General features: G+C 36.8%; 1 protein-coding gene across 1 annotated transcript in view; it reads right to left on the bottom strand.

Annotated features, from left to right (window-relative positions):
• Positions 1-21,484, bottom strand: part of LOC148817936 (sodium/potassium-transporting ATPase subunit beta-1-interacting protein 4-like) — a 63,478-nt gene that overhangs the window by 19,610 nt on the left and 22,384 nt on the right. The window contains exons 2-4 of the mRNA XM_088937606.1: positions 17,520-17,657; positions 13,561-13,641; positions 5,973-6,170 (exon numbers count right to left, since the gene is read on the bottom strand). Coding sequence (XP_088793732.1) covers positions 5,973-6,170; positions 13,561-13,641; positions 17,520-17,657 — 417 coding nt within the window. The remainder of the gene's footprint in view (positions 1-5,972; positions 6,171-13,560; positions 13,642-17,519; positions 17,658-21,484) is intronic.

The raw sequence follows: 21,484 nt of genomic DNA, 5'->3' as shown, positions 1-21,484 counted from the left end.
ACACGTGAGATGGTCTGTATTACTTAATGTTTGCATTGTATGGTCTCCCACAGCTGATGTCACTCATGAATTTTCTAACACTTACAAATTAGCACTTCAGGGACAAATGGGGTTTTCGTATGTTATGAGGTAATGTTGGCTAAAAGATGCCTAATGCAAACCTGTTTTTAGACCACATGAAGTGGCCTGCAAATCAGTTTGATTACAATGTATTCACAGTGTGCAGCAGAACAGAATACTCCCACTAAAATTTCATCACATCTACATGAGACAATAAGGTCAAACGTAGCAAATGTAGCCTGATGGAAGGGTCTGCTTAATTTTCCAATTTTTAGCTGTAATATCACAACAGAAAAGGAGGCACAAAACAGTTGAGAAGAGTGTAGAATCTGGGTCACATTGTGGCGAATATAATGCTTACTGCTAATAAAAATTACAGTTATCTTCTCATTATTTTCAATTGGTCAGATTGCAGCTCATTGAGAAGCTTTCCCCCCTGAGAAAACCATGGTAAAACCCTAATAAGGAAAAATAAATTTCTTCTTCCCAATGGTATTGTTTTTTTCAGCACACTGTGAAAAAATGGACCTGTAAAACCTTCTAGTGAGTAAGTAAAAGCAGTCATTTATACTCTGCATGTCTATCCTTAATTAACACAACTTTTTCTTCCATCTATGAAAGGTGCCATTCTCCTGTCTAAAAATCCCGCTATCTTAATGATGCACCTAGAAAGGACAGAGCTGTCTGAGGCCAATAATGATCAAGAAATCTTATTTTTACTTTACTTCTTGTTTGGGTTTTGTTTGGCAAGGAAAAATGCACAAAGAAGATAAATGACACTCCTAAAAATAAAGATGACAACAAAGACCGAATCTAAACGTATCAGTGAACTGAAATATTACAGGTGTGCTGCTCCTGGTATCCTTTAGAGCTTTAATTGGGTAATAAATCAATCTATCAGAACCAGATGGTCATTTCCATCAAGATTTTCATGCAACCTTTCATTCATTTCTCTGGTGGCTCATTAATTCAACATCAAGCAACGGAAAATTAAACAGGTAGTGGCCCCTCAGGAAAGAATCAGAATTCACTGCTTTTTATACAAATTAACAAGAGTACATAGACTGAATTACTCATGAGAATTTCTCTTTTTTTTCTAATTTTTTCTAGTCCTATTACCTTTCAAATCTTCTAGATAAGAGTCGACAGGTTAACTCTCATTCAAAGGGAATGTTTCTGCAGGTTTCTAATTTCGTTCAGAACCAATTATAAATGGAGCCTGTTGATCTGAAAAGCAGTCTGCACAGCAGCTCGTTGCTACCTGTGTGATTCACGAACATCCTGAATTCCTCCACACTGCTCAGCTTACTCGTGCCTTTTGATGCTTCCAAACATTCTTGTTTCTCAGTAAAAACAAGAATGTGCAGTTGCAGACTGTATTAATATTAGTTGTATTATCTGTAGTATTAGTAGTCTTAGCCGAAAAAAGGTTTCTCAGTAATTTAGTGTAATAAATTCTTCTTCTTTTTCCTAGTAATGCTTTAATGGCAGTTTTCCTGAAACTGAGACTGCAAATGAATTGTTGAAGTGCTTTGTTGCTTTTTTATAGCAGTGACTTTTTAAAGAAATAGTGGAAATTAGATTTTTTGTGTATGCCCAAGAGGTTTAATTTTCGACTGCTCATTATGATACAACATTTCAAACTTGTCTCAGACGAGGTCTGTAATAACTAATTAAAAGTTAAATAGCTTTGTTTCAGAAGACTCAGTTATTCAGATAGACCTATTTTTGTCTTTGTAAAGAGGGCTCCATTTTAGAAAAAATCTAGGGAACTATCTTTTTCAAACCTGTACAAAATGTCTTGCTGTATAATCATAAAGCCATCACATCTATCACTGGTAGGGTAAGAGGAATTTTGAACATTAGGCAATAGAAAAATCTGATGCTCCTGTCGCATTAACTGTGAAGTATCATTATCTTTTCTTCCTACACTGAGGACTAGATAAAAAGTTTAATTAGGAAGTCCTATAGATGTGTTAATATGAAAATGTGAGCTCATGCTTTTGAAGGCTAGTCTCTGGGCATCTTCCACTTTCATAGAAGTAAAATAAGAAGAAATTGAAAAATTACTGTTTTAACGCTAAATTAAATGAAGCTTTGCACCTTTTAATGTAATTTCACTAAGCTGTTGAGAACAAAAGCCATGAAACACAAAATCGCTGTGCACTATTAATGCAGAACGTGGCTTTCTGAGTTATTTTTTCTCCTCTCCACTCAAAAGCAGTCTTTTGGTTTGGTCGTCTTAATTATTATGGACTTTTACATAGCCCTAAAAACAGGCAAAACACAAATCTAAACTGAAAAAATTAAAGAAAAAACAAATGTAATCTTGACAGATGAAGTAAGCTTAAAGTGAAGTGAGAATGCTGCGTTTTATTGTTTGCACAGCTTCCTCATGTCCACCATTTGTAACAGCAATTTAGAAGCAGCAACTCTTATTGCCACAACCTTTGTACAATTCGTCTGAAACGTCTACATCCTACTCACACTTCACAGCCCCACAGTGCTTAAAATTGAAAATTGCCTAAATGTAATTCTATACACAACCGTTTGGAATTTCCAGTTGCCAGGCAGTTTATGGATCCACTCACAGCCCCAGTATAAGAATAAGCAGGGATGAGAATGTCTAGATGTGCACTGTTTATGTACCCTGAGTTCCACAGTGTCTACAGCAAAATTATTTCTGATTGGACAGCTGATACAGCTCTCACTGACACAACTACTAACACCCAGCATGTTACAGACACATGCTGGTGGGCTGAATGCCAGGTGTACCCAGAGTGACTCTATCCCTCCATCTATCACTACTTCAGCTAATCGCACAATTTTACTTGGGGAACCCCAGTTGCCACACAATGGACCTACAATATATGTAGATCATGAGAACCAACACATTTCTTCAAGGTTCCATGGCTGTTGTAATACTGGAAAACAACCTGTTTGGGTGGTGACAGTGTAGTTCAGATGAGAAGGAACAAAATTAATAATTTCTCCATTTTAATTGATAAGTCAATCAATTTAATTGATCAGAATCTTCTCACCATAACTCCAGGTAAAGTATACATGAGAAACCAATATGAAGGACTGTAGAAGCAAATCAAGGAAATTTTACAGCATTAGAAACAGCTTCACTGACTTTGTAGTCTCCCTGCAGTCGCTACTCAGCTTTTTATAATTCAATTCCTAGGCTCAATACAGAAAAACCATAGCTGAAAACATTCATATACATAATATTCTTCTTCACAGATAAAACTAAGTTGCTTGGCCATGCAAGAGAGATTAATATTTAGGCGAATAGAAGAATGCCAAAACCTTTTACATATGAAATAATAATCTGAATTGTTGTGTTCTGACATTGCTTTCCAATTAATCTTGGTTAGTGACCTGACACAGACTGACAAAGTGCAATTCACTGATGTGAAACAAAAGCACAATCAATCTATTGAGTGAATGCCCAAAACAAACCTTATCTAGATCTGAAAAAAATAGATCAAGAATGCTTTCCCTTTTATGCTGTTGAAATACAAATCCCTTGGCACGAGCTGACAAGTTTAAACACTGAGAGATACTAAGTGGAAAGCAGTCATTTCATTTATGAGGAGTTTTTATGAACAGGAACATTGACCAGGATAAATTTTCCACTACAGTGCTGTTAATTACTATGTCAATGGCCATAAACTATAGAATAAAAATGTTAGAGTAGCTAAAGTTCAAATATATAGAAGTGAAGGATGTTATTAGGACATCCCTTGTTCATAAAGTTTTTTTTCCTCGTGGATAGCTAACCACACTCTTCTGTAAAAGGAAAAATTCTTAATATGGCCAAATCTAAAAAAAACTGTCTACAGACTGAGATCTAGCAGTAGGAACTTCTGAACATAAAATTATTGTAAAAGAAGTCAGAAGTCGCCATACAGAGAAACAAACCCTGTATATACTGTATCTATATTTGAAATTAATTATCTTGGCACACCAAATGTACACAACATATACTGACATTTTTTAGAATGTTTTAACCAAAAGCGGTACTAGTAATTTCATACCTAGACATCTGACCATCAATCATTTTTTCTATTAAAAGGAAAACAGCAATATTATTACTAGAAAAGCAAAAGCAGAAGGCTCCTTTCATGATATTTCTGATGTCACACATTTCTGTTGCCTGTACTTTTAAACATGACTCAACCATGATCAAAACCAGCCTCCTCCTTCTCCACATTTCCATTAAATCCCTGAGCAGTGTGAGAGCTCAGTGAAGAGAAATCAATCAACTTGTCTTAAAACATCCCAAATCAATGAAAGATGTTTTAATTCTACACATTCTAGGTTGTGTAAAGACAGTGTAAAGTGTAAAGTCAAGGGCAAAGGAATTAATTTCTAGTTGTGTACAGCTTTCTTTTTTGTAATTTATTGATTGCAGTCACAATGCAAACAGCCTTAATAAGAACATACCTTGATTTTCTTCTGTACAGTACTCAACCTAACAGCATTTCACAACTGCTATTCCGATTTCTACATGTCGGTCTTGGAGAGGTGTTAAAGTTGTATCTAGGGTTGTGATCTGTGACAGAAAACCATAGTGTTCTCTAACTCTATTCCATGAATCGGGTGTCACAATTTTTTTCTAAAAGTTATAAACCAATTTTTGTGTCCAAGAGCTCCCCTATTGTTCCTAAAAGCACCAACCCTTCCCTACATACACATTTCTTTATATACAGTACGCATTCTCCTGCTCACACCTTACAGTCCAGTTGTTCTCCATCCTGGATCTGAGCAACCTCTGGTGGCCTCTTAATCACCAGTGTTAATTGGTGCCTATGATTGATCTGTTTGAGCATTTAGTCCTTTTGCTGAGCTTTAAAAAAACACCCTAGTTAAAGTACATTTTACAACATTCTCAGCATACAGACCTTTATGCAGTCTCTTTACAACTAGCTTCCTTATGTCTGACTAAAAAGCTCTTAATAAGAGGCCAGTTTATGATGAACAGATACAGGAGTGAATGATAATGGTTTAGACAACTCTCAAAGTGAGTGTTTTTTTAAAAACTTTCTGCTTAGGTGCAACCCATCACATTGCAGTTAACACATCTGAAAGAAGGCAATTCTGAAACTAATTAGTATAGGATGAATACCAGCTTTAAATCCCATTCACCTTTGAAGAGTGGGAAGCAAATGTAAAAATTAGGCCTAAAAATAGAAAACTGAAACTAATCTGACAATGACTCAGAACGCTGCTGGAGAAAAAAAAACTACCTATTAACCTGATAGATACCAGGTTCCCCAAGACCTGGACTGGGAACCACCAGGATAAAAACATCCAGTGGTTGTCTTGGTGGCCTTTTTACCAGACAGAAGGAAACGATTCTGTAACAAAGAGCGGTACGGTCAAAGAACCTGGTCTCTAGGATGCTTTAAAAATTTTTGGCTAGTGTCTTTAAACACCAGATTCCTGTACGTGCCAGAAGTGTCCTGGAAATCAGGCTACAGGACTTTGTCCTGTAGATTGTGGAATATTCTGCAACCCTAACAGGTCTTACATGACAGTGTACAACTTTACAATTTCTTATTCTGAAGAACCGTGCAAACCTGCTGTCCCCATCATGACCAGGACCCTGCTGGATGAGACTAATTTGTAACACAGATGCTGAAGTGGAGTACATTTCTAATCTCTTCTTCAAATGTGCAAGGCATGTGTGAAATCGATCACCTTGTGTGTTACAGCAACTGCGTACATGGATTTTATATGTAATTCATGTAAAAGATGATAATGTGCCTTGAAATTAAGATGAAAAATTCATTCCCACCTTTGAACCATACCATGATCTGTGGGCTGCTAAACCTGGAACACTCTCCCTTCCCCCCACCCGATTCAGATGATGAGTGTAATTTACCCACGCTGACTATACTCACAGCTATCAAGATCTGGAAGGCGCTGTGCATGACCTCGATGTACTGATACTCCACCATGCAGCCCATGACAGAAATGTAGGACTGGCTGTCAAAGCTCTTGACTCCTGTCGCCGGCATCTCCTTTCGCACACACCCTGGGCCGTGCTCACTCCACCATGAGTGGTGTGCCGAGATGTTGAAGGTGAGAAGGTCGCTCTCCTGCAAGGAAGCCGATGAATAGTTTATGCAGCACATCCATTATTAAATATGCCATTGCCATAGAGAAAGGGTGGCCAAGGCTACCTCCCTCATTTGCATGCTTTGCAATAAATCGGAATGGAGGGTGGAAAGTTCAGAAGCTTTGCGAAAGAATGAGTTAGTTCACATATTTTATTTAAACCCCACAGGGATTCTCAGAGGTGAAGATGGAAGGCAACACAGCTTTCTTTATTTTAACTTCCAGAACAGTAGGATCAGCTTCCTTTCATCTTTAATATTCCTTTCAGACTCAGTGATGACTCAATAACTGTTAGATTAAGCTGCTTCCAAGGATAACTTTAAAAAAGTATGTGAAATTACAGACTGTACATTGAAAATCCTACATCTTTTAGCCAGTAGGATGTTCTCCATTTCTTTATTTTTACTTTGACCTTTAAGATTAAATTCATACCTTTAAAGAGATTTAATTTTTTTGTTGTGGAAACTTATGGCTTTGCCCCAGGTAAGTTCTTTTAGAATGTTACATGTGCTAAATAATATACAGGACAAGGAAAAGAAAGAGATTTTCGCTTTCCCCTTGATTCGAACTGTGATGACTGAACCACTTTTCCAAATGAGAACAAACATCTAGTTTTTGTCAGACAGGATAACACTGGCACTGTTCCAAGCTCCTTCTGGCACAGCAAATCAATGAGCCTGACACAGAGGCTGTCAAAGCTGATGGTATATTAAATGCAGTTGGTGGCTGTGAGTGATAGTTTTATTACTTTTCAACAGCTCATCTGCCAAACAATTTTCACTTGAATATCTCTCCAGAGTAACAAACTCTAAATGTCTTTGCTTTTTTATACGAATTTACTTTAAAAATAACCTTGTTTTGTTAAAAGGAACTCACTTTTGAAAAACATGATGATATCTGGGTAATTAAGTAGTTACAACAAACACTCTGAAGTCAGTTATTTTATTTTTAAAGGTGTGCAGCTCTTTGAAGTATTAAGTGTTAAATCTGAAACATGAAGAAACATGAAGAACCATTTAATATTGTGATTCCCATCTCTGGTCCTTAGGAAATACTGTCCAGTGGCTTAGCTGAGTCACAAAACTTCAGTGCTAATTGATGACAAAACTAATCTACCTGCTTCTTTAGGCTTATATTTAACTTTAGTCAGTCCTGAGGGGTCACAAATACCTTGCTTCAAGGCATACAAAGTTCATGCAACTTCTCCTTTAACTTATTTCTAACTTAACAGCTCTCACTAGTCGATCAACTGATGATAAACAGACACAGGTGGAAAAACACTGTACCAGACACACCCAGAGATGGGAATGACACTATATCAGACACACCCACTTTGAGCATTTTTGCATTCTGTATGTGTCCAGTTGGTTCCATTTCAGGCAACACTGCCTGCTCTCATGCCTGTGATTAAGAACTGGCTGCAGTAAAAAACAAGAGTTCCTCCCCAGGACCACAGATAAGAGCCACGGGAATTACATACGGTTATAATTAAATGCATTATATAATATTAAAGTATGACAACTAAAAAAGTACAAGAACATTAAAACTGCACAATTCCAACCAGACAGGGCAGGACTCACTTTAGAGGAGCAGATACTCCAGGGTTATGCATTATAGCCACTCAACAAACACGTACGTTTTCTTTTCAAACATTTAAATTGTGGTTTTACATCTTTGTACCTCGTGCAAGATGCAAAAATATTCATTTACTGCATTTAAACACTCCTGCCACTGCTTCAAAAGGGCCTCCTTCCCCCTCTTTATCAGCATGGAGAGTCATCAATCCTTCATGAGAGAACCATCCAATAAGACGTAGATAGCCCAGTAGACAATCTCAAAGATGAAGCATTCCCAGCTAACAGATGCCTTGAAATTAAATATTATTTATCTGAAAATTGCCTGTCATGCCGTGTTTGGGTAAAATAAAGATTTTTTTGAAATTTCAGCAGGATCTCTGCATGGTTCTTTATGCAAGGCAGAAAAGCGAGAGATTGCTCCAGCTTCTGGAGACCTGTATGTGAATAATTAAGTGTGAAAAGTGCAGCTGCCAAGGTTCTAGCCGTATTAACCCAACAGATGGACACAGCTTGGATTCTTATGAATACATATGGCGTCTTGTAAGAGAACTGTCTGATGGAAGAAGCTTGCAAAATTATGGGAATGGAAATGGCAGAAAATTAATGTTCTTTTCCATTTTTTAAAACAAAATCAGCATTATATTTTTGCCACGTGATACTGTTCTTCAGCTGGTTTTGGTCCAATTTACCAGACCATGTGAGGGACAAGATTTCTTGGGTTTTTTTTACAAGTTTCATTGAAAGGTCTTCACCTCCAATCAGTCAATGCCATGACATGCTACTGTATCCATATCTTCAGTAAGATGTGGATTAAGGAGACAGTTACGTGGTAAAACCATGTCATCTATTAAAGCAACACCAACTTACTGTACATGCTCAAAGCAGAATTTAGGCAGCATTCAAAAAAAGCTCCCACGTTTTTGCAGCAAAAAGGGCAATTTGGATATTTGATAATGGTATGTGTTCACCAGTTTGTAATATTAAACTGAGAATCTTGGGAGAGCAAGAAATTAATCAGGCCTTTGTCTTTTTTTTAAACCCCATCTGCATAACAATTTTAAATATGTGCCATGAATCATTTCCTATAGCTTCAAATAAGTATGCGTAGTGTGCAAGTGGAGACAATGTGCCTTAGGCCCTCTAAGGAAAAGACATAATCAACGATTTCAGCACTTCTTAACTCGGTCATTACAAAGCCAGGCCTCCATGTTAGCCTGCGCTCGCTCAATTCAAGGCTCATATTTCGGCTTGACATACTGCTCTGCATGGATTCTATAGCAGCACCGAAACAAAAAAGGCATCCCAATCAATTAACTTCAACGCCATCGAGCCTGTCACACTCTACAGAAAAAAGAGACTGTCAGAAGAAAAGACTAATGAAACAATTTAAGGACGCAAAGGGGGTACAAGCGCAAAATGACAGCACATCCCTTTCACCCGGCGTCTCCACCATTTTCAGATTGCATGTTTTGCACGTCCATGGAGTTCTTCTTTCTCATATGACAAGAATTCTGGTGAATCAAGCTTTCAGCCATTGTTTTTTTTTTAGATGGCTAAATAACAAAAGGCAAAACAGCTGCAACATAACAGCAGTCCAGTTTATTTGCAAAAACAACCTCATGTTTTTCGAAAAAGGAACAAAACTAGATGGGAAATCTATGCCCCGCGGATTTTTTCTTGTGTAAATACATAACTATGAGAGGTGAAGCTAAGGCTTAGTTCCCTGGAGAAAACGTCTACAAGGATGAACGTGATAAGAGTGAGGATGTAGGAATAATGTGATGCTTGGACAACAAGCAAGAGAGCAGGAGCCGGTATACTTCACTTAACATGGATTAACAAAAAACAGCTAATCCTGTAAGAGGGCTCTTACTGAGAGTCTTCCGAAATAAAACTACGATTCAGAAACAGTCAAACTGCCAAACCAGCAACTTGTTCTGATGTACTTGAGGAAAAAAAAACCTCCCTCAATTTAAAATGTAAGAAGGAACAATCGCAGCATACAGCATATGAACAAGAAAATAGCAGCATTCATTATAGGTCATTGAAAAATTCTCAGCAGAAAATTAAACACTGAAACCATTCTTTCATTTTTGAACTTTTCTTCTAAAATGTTCTTTGGAATATATTAAATCATAACTTAAGCAAGCAAAGAAATTACATTTGATTTAAATCTGGACTGAAGTTTAAATCAAATTCCCCCCCCGCCAAAATTCGAACCTTCAGAGTTCTCCTGTTCTCACATCCTATCCCTTTAATTAACAACCCACAACAGGACTGATATTCATTAATCCTCATTCTTTCTTTGACAATTTTCATTTTGACAATTATAGTTTCTTTGACAATTACCACCACACATGTCAAAGGTGTGGAAAACTATAAGTTCTTCTAGGAACATAAAATTCATGACATTTTCCTTTTTTCCGTTCATTAACAAACTGTATGTCCTTTTGCTTTCATGAACTGGTGAACTCATTTCCAGAATTCTTAAAAGATCTATCATAAGAGAGTTTAATCTGGTAACCTTGAACTGTTGTTTCACTGGTTTATCGTGATTATTGAATTTGCACTTAATTTGCTTGCAGCTGCTCCACGTGTTCTGTACTACAATTAACTCTTCTTAATCATGGTAAGATTTTATTTATATGAGATCACACAGATGTCTTTAACAACCACAAATGTGTGTGTTATTTTTTACCTTCTTCTATATTAAATGACTAGTTTTTTTTAACTGCCACTGTAGAGATCTGAAGGGCAGATGTCAGTTTTCTTAAACATATGATGGTGTGAAACATTGCTAAAACCAAATTTCATATTTAATAATCTACTATAATTCTCTTGGACAGAAAATGGGTCATTAAAAAGAGGCAGATTACAAACAGTCGATCTTATTGCGTTTCTTAAGTGGTTTCTCTTGTAACTGAAATAAGGAATCGAATCCTTTTTTGACCTCTCTCTGACCTCTCCAGTAGCTCAGTAAACTCCAGAAATGATAGGAATCTTTCAAAGTGCAAAAGGGCACTGTGCACTCAATAAACCTGCTAATGAGTTATTGCTTGCCAGAAAGAGCTTTAAACTCACAATGTGGCTCATAAAATAATTCTCCTTAGTGATGCAAGGGCTGAATGGTGAGCCTTTGCAATTTTGGGTTCATTTCTTAACTGACTGATCATTACATTTATAATGACAATAGTAGCAATAATAATGATGGGAGGATGCCTCAGTTACCTATTGTTTACGCTTTCTGGGTTGGGATACCTTATACATGGAGTTTGCATGTTCATCTGTGTTCATAAGGGCTTTTGCTAGCAGTTCCAGCTTATTGACTTCCCAAAGACACTCTGACTATGTTAATTTTTGTCTCTAGATGATCTTGGTGTCTTGGTACAAGTGTCTCATACAGCCTTGTACCCTGTGTTTCCAGGATGGGATACAGGTGTGATCTTTTCTAGGAATAGATGGTGTCCTGCTGGATATCTCCTGCATACTGGGCAATAAAAGCAGCTTCCAATTTTCTACTGGCACTAGATTTATAAACTCTGCACACTGCAAACCACAGCAGACAGAATTCTTACTAAATCAAAAGCTTTCACACAGTTCTCCACACAGCCACATTCAAACTGTATATAAAGTGGGAGTATTATTATAATTTTAATTCCAGCAGGACAGAGGGAATATGTAAACAATCTAATGATTGAAAACACAGAAGCTCAAACTGATTCCCATATGCCCGGTTTCCTGTGAAAATGCAAAGAAAAGCAATTCAGAAGTATAAAAGTTCACTTGGCACTGTGGTAAAAAATTTTTTTTTCATCTGTTCCCTTTGCCTTTATTTTTATATATTTTATTCCATTTTTTTTCCTAATAATTAAGGATATTATAAATAAAGACATTAAACATAATGCACAGAAACACATCTCGCATAAAGGTAAACACTGTTAAGAGGAACAGAAAAATGTGGGCATAAAATTCAATTGAATTGAAGTTAGCAGTTGCAGATGGAAAATGCTATAGAGGCAGTTTCATGATTTCTCCGATAACGCTTAAGGAGCACATTTTGAACCTGGACAAACACCAACACCAACGAATGGGCCTGCCTAGACCTCTTCAATGTACAGACACTCTGGAGCCCATTATTAGACATAATAGCAATCTTTTATTCTTGATAATATATATTTAACTCAAGGAGTGTTTCACAATACTTCAAAGAATTTGAAGCTTCAAGGACCTCAGGCAATGATTTTGGGAATAACTCTCTTAACCATGTTCATTGTGTTCAGACTATCAAAGGGAGTACTGTATAAACATAGGTACATTTTTCAGTTATATATACTGTATTAACTAAGAACTGCATTTAATGTCAGCTGTCCTAACTGAAAAGGGCTTTAACACATATGCATTAATCCAACAGAAACTGGAAATAAACGAGGTTACTTATTTTAAGTGTTTATGTTGACAAATCATTTACATCTTCATGACTATGTGGGAAGCAATTTCGAAGGCAGACAAAATTTTGGGGTAAATAAAAGTGTAGAATTTAAATCAAGAGGTGTCATGTTGAAATTGTATACACTAATAAGTCCTCATTTAGAATACAGTGTACAATTGTGGTCACTTTGTAATAGATATTATGTTGAAGCTCTGGAATCAGTCCAAAGAACAGCAACTGGGTGCGTTAAGGTGCTGAAGGGGATGTCCTACACTGACAGGCTGACAGGACAGAATCGTAAGATTACAAGGGGACCTGATAAATATATTTAAAATCCAACCCAGTAGACTGTTTCAGAAAAACACTGAAAACACAAACCAGAGCACACAAGTGGAATCTACACAGACATACATTTAAAACCCAGAACAAAAGGCACTTCTTTACTTAAGGGGTTGTGGGATGACTCAAGGGTCATTGAGCATCCTCACCAACAGGATAACCGTGTGGTAACAACTCTTCTCGAGAAAGAAAGGCACTGCAGAGAATGGTCAATATGGCCCAGAAGATCATCGGCTGTGGTCTCACCGAGATTAAACAGCTCTATGAGGACCGCTGCTGTGGTAGAATTCTGGCCATCACAGAGGACAGTCAGCACCCCGGGCATGAGCTCTTCACCCCACTGCCCTCAAGCAAGAGATACAAAAGCATACGGACACTTACCACTAGACAGCTTCGATCCACAAGCAGTGCGATTGGTGAACACATTTGGCCAGGCCCCTCGGGCCACACCTACACCATCTACCACATAATGATTTCTTTTTTATTGCACATCTCCAGTCATTGTTTACACGTCTGTATTGTTTACATTCAAACCGTTTACTTGTACATTGTCTACTGTTTGTTTGTATATTGTCTTGATGCACTGTCTGCACTTTGTGTTTTTACACTTGTTTTAACAATCGAGAGACTTTCTGTAAGTAAGAATTCCATTGTACCAGTACATGTACCGGTTACATATGGCAATAAAGTTCAAGTTCAAGTTCAAGTGGGAGTGTGGATGAAGTTGTTCACCCATGTTGTTGAAACCGATACCCTGGGTTCTTTCAAGAAACAGTTTGATGAGATCTATTAACTACTTCAGCTACTAACTATCCAATGGCCTCAATGACCTCCTCCTGTTTGTTACCTTCTTGAAAAAATAATTCATTCTAAAGAATTTTCATTTCTTTCTCACATTTTGAGCTTAACCTGCTCATAACATTTGAGAAGGAACTTTTGAGAAGGGTGAGCACCTTGGTTGTATGTGCGATTTAATATTGGCAAAAACTACACGACTCGCAACAGAAACAAGGGTAGACGTCTTACCTTTGACAGACCTCCCACCTCCAAATAAAAGCAGATAATGAAGACATTCCAGGTGACCCAAAGAGCTGCCCAGATAGCATACTAGAAAAAAAAAATAAAACAATGTGTGAGGTTAAAAGTCATAAATCAAAGTCAGGTGGAAATCAATGAAATTGCATCTTGGCTACATTTCACAGCCCACCGCTCTCACACACAGTATTTTACAATATTAAGCTCAGAGACAGTTGTATCAACACGGCTCTAGGTGCCACAGTGAGCTTTCAGGTGAGAATATAAATGCTCATACAAACACGAACTGCAAGAAATATATAATTCAGGTGTTGGCTTTGCATTAGGATTCAGGCACTGGATATAAAAAAGTAAAATTATGCAGAACATGGATTCTTCTTCATGTACTAATGGTGTTCCAATCATTTAAACATTTTGGATGTTTCTAATTCCCTCAGCTTCTCACTATGGTCATTCATTCACAGACTCACAATGGTGCTCCTATACATGCAAACACAGGTATTTATAATTTATGTTTGCAAATCTAAAGTTTAAGCTATTAAACATCCAGCACAGTAAGGAGTCTCCAAATGTCTCAGTTTGCATTAATATTCTGATCAGGCTAAATCCAAGGTGAAACTTCTTCACTATGTGAATGGTGCATACCAGGGGCACAGATGCCTAAAGGACATCAGATTGAAGGTGCATACCTTTCAATTGGGCCAAGACTCGTATCATGAGCACTGACGGCTGTCAGTCACTTAAGCTGTTGCAAAATTGGGAAGAGGAGTTCAGAGGAGGACAGCATGAAGATTTCGTGACACCTTTTCACAGCGTCACACCTGAGCCAAGTCGAGCCCTTCTTGCAATATTCAGTGTGCAAGCTGTGCTGAGGGTGTGATCAGCAGACACAGGAATAGTGTGGATTGATATTGGTCGATAATGAATGTCAAGGTCCTGTCTGTTTTTTGCTGAATGCAAAGCTAAATGTGACAAGCCAGCTAAACAGTCAGTCTTGGAAAACTTCAGAAATAGCTGAGTTAACACTTTGTCCACCTTAGCTGAGGTTTTCAGTGATATATAACAAATGCTAATGACAGTAAACCTTATTGAGACTGTCATAATATAGAAAGCACTTAATGTGGTTAGATGAATTTAAAATATGATAATGGTTTTGTATTATAATCTTGAGGAAGTGGTAGTCCATTCCCCGGTGCTTTCTTAGCAGTCTAGTACATTAAGCCATATTAAGTGTTTTGCACGTGAAGCAAAACTGTATATGAATGAAATCTCAGACTTCTTAGTAAAATATAGAGAAAGGTTTTATTTTTAAACTAAACACCAATCTTTAAGAATATGTAATGTGTTGGTGCTGTTTATTACTTCTTTAATAACATGTTAACAGGCTGTTTCATAGACAGTTACAACAAAGATGTAAACTAAGGTGTGACCAGTGAAAGAAAAATAACAGTGAATCCTAATTTGTCTTACAGATAAAGGGAATCAAAACACTGTCTTCAATCTGTTACTTCACTGTGTTTAACCATAGCTGTAGGGCACAGATCAATAGGTCATAATAGCAGATACACAGTAAATAATCAACTCCACCTATCATTCTGATTCAATATGCCTTAATCTCACAGCTGATAAAAGTAGTTTTTGCACAAGAGTTTAAAGATAATATATAACTGCACTGAAATGATTCAACATCATTATTTTCTACTTATGCGGTTGTATTTCTGTGAACTCGATATCCTTACTTCAGGAAATGCCTACTGTCAGATGTTCATGTTTTTGTGTTATCAATGCTAAAATAAAAAGACCCAGTAGCTCTTCTCATTTTACTACAAGTTTTCCTTGACACTTTCGCCCCAGCCCAGACCCAGCCCGGACTCTGGATTGTTTGTGTGGCTGAGGTCTCATTCACTGGTTCTGGCTAGCAGAGGTGCTCCACTGCAAAAAGACCACTACTGTCAGGTGAGATGGTTAAAGCAGAATTACTCCCCAGGACTCTCAAAGATCACGTTTCCAAGTCAGTACGCCCCACCCCTTTGACATAGTGAGCTTGTTAGCTGCTCACAGTGGCCCAATCAGACACTCAGATATATCTGCTAGACTGGAGACTGAATCCCAGGTCCGACCATACAGAACATACTGTACATCAGCCAAAGCACAACTGCAAGTTCAGCCAAGATCTCTGCAATCCAGCCTTGTTACTCCATGAATACAACCAGAACAGCACATTAAATTTATTGATACTAAACAAGTAATTATGCAGTCTATGAAGTCATTTTCATACATACAACATATTCTAATTGTGAGGGTGGGGAATGTCTGTACAGCAGCATTCACACTCAAGTGCTAAAAGTGTAGATGACAGCAGTTCATTCAAGAGTGATTCAAAAAGTGATAAATGACCAAAGATAAAATAAAAGCACATAACAGAAGAACTTTTATCTGAAAATCTGGATCTCTGGAATGTTTTCGATTGCAATCCGATTTCTTCACTTGGCACTCCATCTTTTTTATCTTTAAATAATGAGACAGCCTTGCATTCATTACCTGTTGGAGAACACCGTTTCCTCACATGCCTTAGTGTCACCAAGGTCATGGCTACAGATGGAACGTTTTTCTAATGGCATGTGAAAGAGAATAACATTTCTGACAGGAAGCCAAGGACCAGAACTTTGTGATAAGTGATTTTGCATTTTGCAGAGGATTTTACTCAGAGGTACTGGGCAAATAGTATGAGATGGACACAATTTGTTTAAAGTTCATGGTGAGGTTCATATTTAAAAGACACTTAACATTTTACCTTTTACACAGAAATAAATCAATCATTAAAAGCACTGCATTTTGTAGCTGTTGGAGATAAGATAACAGTCACTACAGAATAAACCTACCATTAATAGAGTCTTCTGGTTTTACCAAATGTAAAAGAAATTGTCTCATAAAGGTACCGTTTACAGCAACATTTACACATTTAATTTTAATCATTTCCTTTTGAAATGCTGCAGGAAGAAATTCAGTGAAGCATCTTTGCTTATGCAAATGGGGTTTGCTAATAAGGTCTCATTGTTTGTGCCGAACAGCAGATCTTTGTTTGCTAATTCTCAATCTTATTTGCCAATTAATACTTATTAGCAGTTCTTTAAAAACTATGGTAAAATACTGTTCAACAATGTAATGTTGTTATTTGTGGAATAGAAAATCAAAATACAACCAAAGTGATATGAAACTGAAAACAGCACCACAAAATAAGGTCAAAAATCATTTATGCCATTTTGAAGTATTTTCTACCACATTCTAAAAGTGAGACAATCAGAATATTTTTTTATGCTAGAAACACGCTATGTGACATTCACAACCTTGAGGAATTTAGCAGTAAATGACATTCCAAGCTCTTTGGCCTTAGAATGTCTAATGGGTAACCAATAGTTATTTGAATGACAAAGTCTTCTTGTTGTAGTTGGAAGCTTTCGAAGGTAAAAAAAATAGCTTGTCATCCCTGAGCAAAGCATGGAGAATAAAAATAACCAAAATCAAGATCTGGACACCGGAACAGAGAAGTAGGCTGTACTTGACATTGTTCCTGCTTCATGCACTATAAAAGATAATATTGAAAGTACCAGCAAAATATATTTTTGGTTTTTGCTAGTTAATTTAGAAAGAGGAGGGGCTCCTCAAATGTTTATAAATTCTGGAAGAGCTTTTCTTATAGCATGCAAGTAAATCTGATCATATGAGATATACTTCACATTATTTAGTTATGATCACACTGTACCTCTTTCCCCACCTTTAAGCATTGAAAGAGTGAAAATGAAGAACACGAGTTATTTTAAGACAATGCTTGGTACGATTAATGCATGCACTAAGTAAAACAATAATTAAGTCTGAAAAAGAATGTGATGTGATCCTAGAAAACACAAGGGGCCTTTCTGAACAGTGAGCTTACGAGTTGCAGTACTTACCACAATAATGTACCGAGGCCTGTACTGGATGGTGCCAAACAGTCCCAGAATGACGATGATGATGTGGAAGAAGTTGCACAGAATTGGTGCCCATTGATAACCCAGGAAATCAAACACCTGTCTCTCCAGTGCAGCCAGCTGCAGAAAGGAAAGCACAAGTGTGAGTCCTCAACAAGCAAGAGCTCTGTTCCACACAGGAAAGCCTTGCTTCTCCAGGCCATGTGCGTCTTAAGCCCCAGATCTTACTTTTTTTTTTTACTTTCCACATTCTAATTTCTTTGCATAGCAACTTTTTATTTTGCATGGAAGGGAATCTCCTGGCAGTCCTCCCAAACAGATTATTGCTTTTTTTGTACTTCATCATTGCAGAGCCCCAGTATATAAGGTGCTCTAAAAAATAAAATTATTTCAGCACCTAAACATGGATCCAAGCAGATGGGAAATACTTTTTACAGAGACTTTTTTGTGCCAGGATAGTATAAAATGTTTTTTTTTATATAATACTAAAGGGCTGGGCTTAAGCTGTTGAAAAAAGAAGACAGTGTTCTGCTAAACACCAGGAATAAAAGAGAAAATACAGTCCACTTAAAAATAATGCTCCTAGGATTGTTTTTCAAGTGTTTTCTGCTGCTGGATATCTTCCCATTGTAATGCAGTCAATTAATTCAGAACAGCAGTCGTGTGTCACGCTACAGTAATTGAACAAGTATTCTGCATCCTACCGGTGCTACAATCCACTTTAAAAAAAAATAATTAAATCCACCTTCCAACTCTGAGAACATATTTGCATTCACTTAATTAACATAACATTTGAAAACAAGGTGGAAAATGACTATTTTGAAGAAGAATATGCGTTCAATTAGCCTCCTTTTGAACCAAGAGTGAACACCAGACAGAAAAGGAAGGCCATATTTGAATCGGAAAAAAATAGCTAAAAAATGAACTCATCTTTTGCTACTTCCTTCTGCATTCATACATTGTGATCCACAAGCTCAGTACACACCTTTAATGCAAATGCTTAAACTGTACATAATATTTACTCTGACTAGAAGAAATTACTTTAATATTACCAAGGGAAAAAATAATTATGAGATGTGTACTAATTTTCAATACTTTGAACCAGAACTGCTCAATCCTGGTTTTGGAAGCCCAGTGCATTTGTAGGTCTTCATTCAAACACAGCTCTTAACAAGCTAAACCATCTGGTTACTGGTTAGACATGGCCAATTTAACAGCTTCTTTCAGCTCTTCAGTCTCTGCTGCTTTATTTGCATTTTGGGTGTTTTCAAGAGACCTTGAAAACTTGCAGATACGGTATACATAGTTTGTGCAAATATAAAAGACCATTTATATTTCAGGAACATATTCTCACCCTCTGATGATGGAGAATTAAAGTTTAAAATGCAAACCACAGATCTAATTACAAAAACACTGCATTAAAAAGTATGACTGTTAATGCTATTTATGAGACATCAAGAATGCTCTATTAATGCTCCATGAGTAAATAGTTATTTCCAGCACTTTCAAGCTGTTACTCAGCCACAGGAGCTGAGATTAAGACTGAAACCTATTTCCCCCCTAGTGCTCCACTTCCTCCTATGATTAAATCCATACCCCTTAATTGGCCTCCTTTGTAAATACATCTACAGCATTAGGCATTATATTTGTGGTCAATCATACAGGAATGTTCTTAATTATAACACCGATAATACTATTTAAGAAGCAAATCCTCCTTCCCCTTTCCACTGGATTTTAAAGAGCTACACTCTCCCAAGCCAGGATGAGAAGACTGAAATATAGAGACAGTCCAGCAAACTGGTTAATTTACCTGTAACTCAACTGACCAGATTCTGACAGCAAGGGCAGTATTATTTCCCTGTCTAGTACAGGTAGCTAGTATACTGTATAAACAGACAGGGGAATAAACTGGGAATAAGCTAAATAAAACTGCTGTAGACATTAATACAAATCTAATGTATATGCATCAACCTCCTTGTTTCCTTTAGATTTTTTACAACAAAGGCCTCCTCTGTACAGTAGACCTATTAGGAGTCTGCTAATATTAAAACAGTTCTAAAGCAGGTATTTGTAGTTTATTTTGATAAAAAAATAAAGATGTTAAATATGCAAATATGGCACCAAGAAAACAAGGGGTATAATTTTTACTGACACATTGTATATTATAAACCTTCAGTTTACTTCACAAGCAAACAGCAAAGATGTGTGAGACATCCAAGTGGTATACTGACAAGGAAAACAGAATTGTCTCCAGCTAATATTGAATTATTTACAGCAAGTGACCAGCCATCAGAGCACCAGACATCCATAATGTATTTTAACAGGAAACAAATCCACCTTTTTTACTTCCAGTCAGGAAAAGACATGAGTATTGTGCCAGAAAAATGGCTCGAGATTAGAAATCACCTTTTCTAAGGAAAAATGCTAAGGAAGACGCCCACTGCCCAAATCTCATCATCCTGATTTAGCACTGAATATGCATCCTGACAAAACAGAATGCGCTCAGGGACTTTTGGTTTTAAAGCAGCATAGAGCTGCACAGTTTGAAATCGGTAAGCACTGATTACTTCTAAAGCACCAGAATAGGAGATGTAATGCTTCTGAGATTAGGTTGTTTCTGCTTTTACAAAACTCTGCTGAACGTGATCCAAAACAATACAGTGGAAAACCGATTTATAGACAGCAATAGTTGCCAAGATGTAAAAAAAAAGAAGGTACATACAATTTTTTTCTTGAAATGCCCCATTTGTCTAACAATGAATGGATTGTAAGTAGTAAGCAATTCAGCAATCTGAGGTTTTTGCAATAAGCAAATGAACTGTTAGCTACTAAATTGTGTGATCATTAACATCGGGATTATTGTGTCAGATTTTCATGCTGAGTGACACAAATGAGCCGCCATCCTGTAATAATGAAAACTAATTAAGACTGGACTTGTCTGGATTCTAACCATCTTTCACCATATGTAGATACCGTTTATACTGTAGAGGAAAGAGAATGCACTGCAGCAGTCAGCAGTGAGCTAAGGCTATCATTTATATTGAGCTTTCGAGTTAGTATACCAGTGAGTTAAGCATTTGAGATGCTTAAGAAGCAGAAATATAGTGCAACAAGTTATAACAATAGGATTTTGAAGTCTAAGTGATAACCACAAGTTAAACATAGCATGACATATTAATACTGTCCTTTGACTATCTTTGGGTCACCTTAGGGTACACAATGGATAATTGTGTAGTTCAGAATACCTTGCATACTGTAGTTTTATTTTAATTAAAAGGCTATCCATTACAATTCTGTCCAGAATTCCTTGCGAAATATCATTTTTTCTATGCCTTGACTCAGTTTAGTCACAGTGAATGATAAGCAGAGAACTTCAAAATACATCATAAGGTGGTAACAACCAATTAATTTTTTTTAAATCTATAGGTTTCTAAATGTTTTCATATAGTGTTTGCTATAATAAATGGCCTCTTTGGTTCAATGTATTCAATTAAAATTGGAAAAAAAACACCACACAGATAAGACTATAGCTTCTCTCACACAACAGTGAGTGTAAAGAGGTAAAAACACCAATATCAAAATGGATAAGTTAACAGAACTGATTTAACCTTTAAGCACAGAGTACAAGCTACTTTTTTTGCCAGATAAGATTAGTTTGCTGGGTCTGAAGAGATACACAAAATGTTCTTATGCCCTATATATTTTCAGTTACTTTATTATCCATCATATTTTTAATCAATACACCATTTTTTAAATGGTGAAAACAGTCTACTGTTACTGCTTTGTATTTTGGCATCCTGCTTTTACAAAAGTAATTATACCACAAAAGACCACATTAAACTAAAGTATTTTTACACATACATAAGATTCTGCCCATAAAACCAGGTAAATGCAGGTTCAACTGTCAGAAGAAAAAGGATTTGAAAACTGGTCTTGTTTTTACTTAA

This window comes from Atractosteus spatula, chromosome 19 (assembly GCF_055471065.1).
Source record: "Atractosteus spatula isolate fAtrSpa1 chromosome 19, fAtrSpa1.hap1, whole genome shotgun sequence".
Taxonomy (NCBI): domain Eukaryota; kingdom Metazoa; phylum Chordata; class Actinopteri; order Semionotiformes; family Lepisosteidae; genus Atractosteus; species Atractosteus spatula.
The sequence above is the reverse complement of the archived record's forward strand: the minus strand, read 5'-3'. Positions and strand labels throughout refer to the sequence as shown.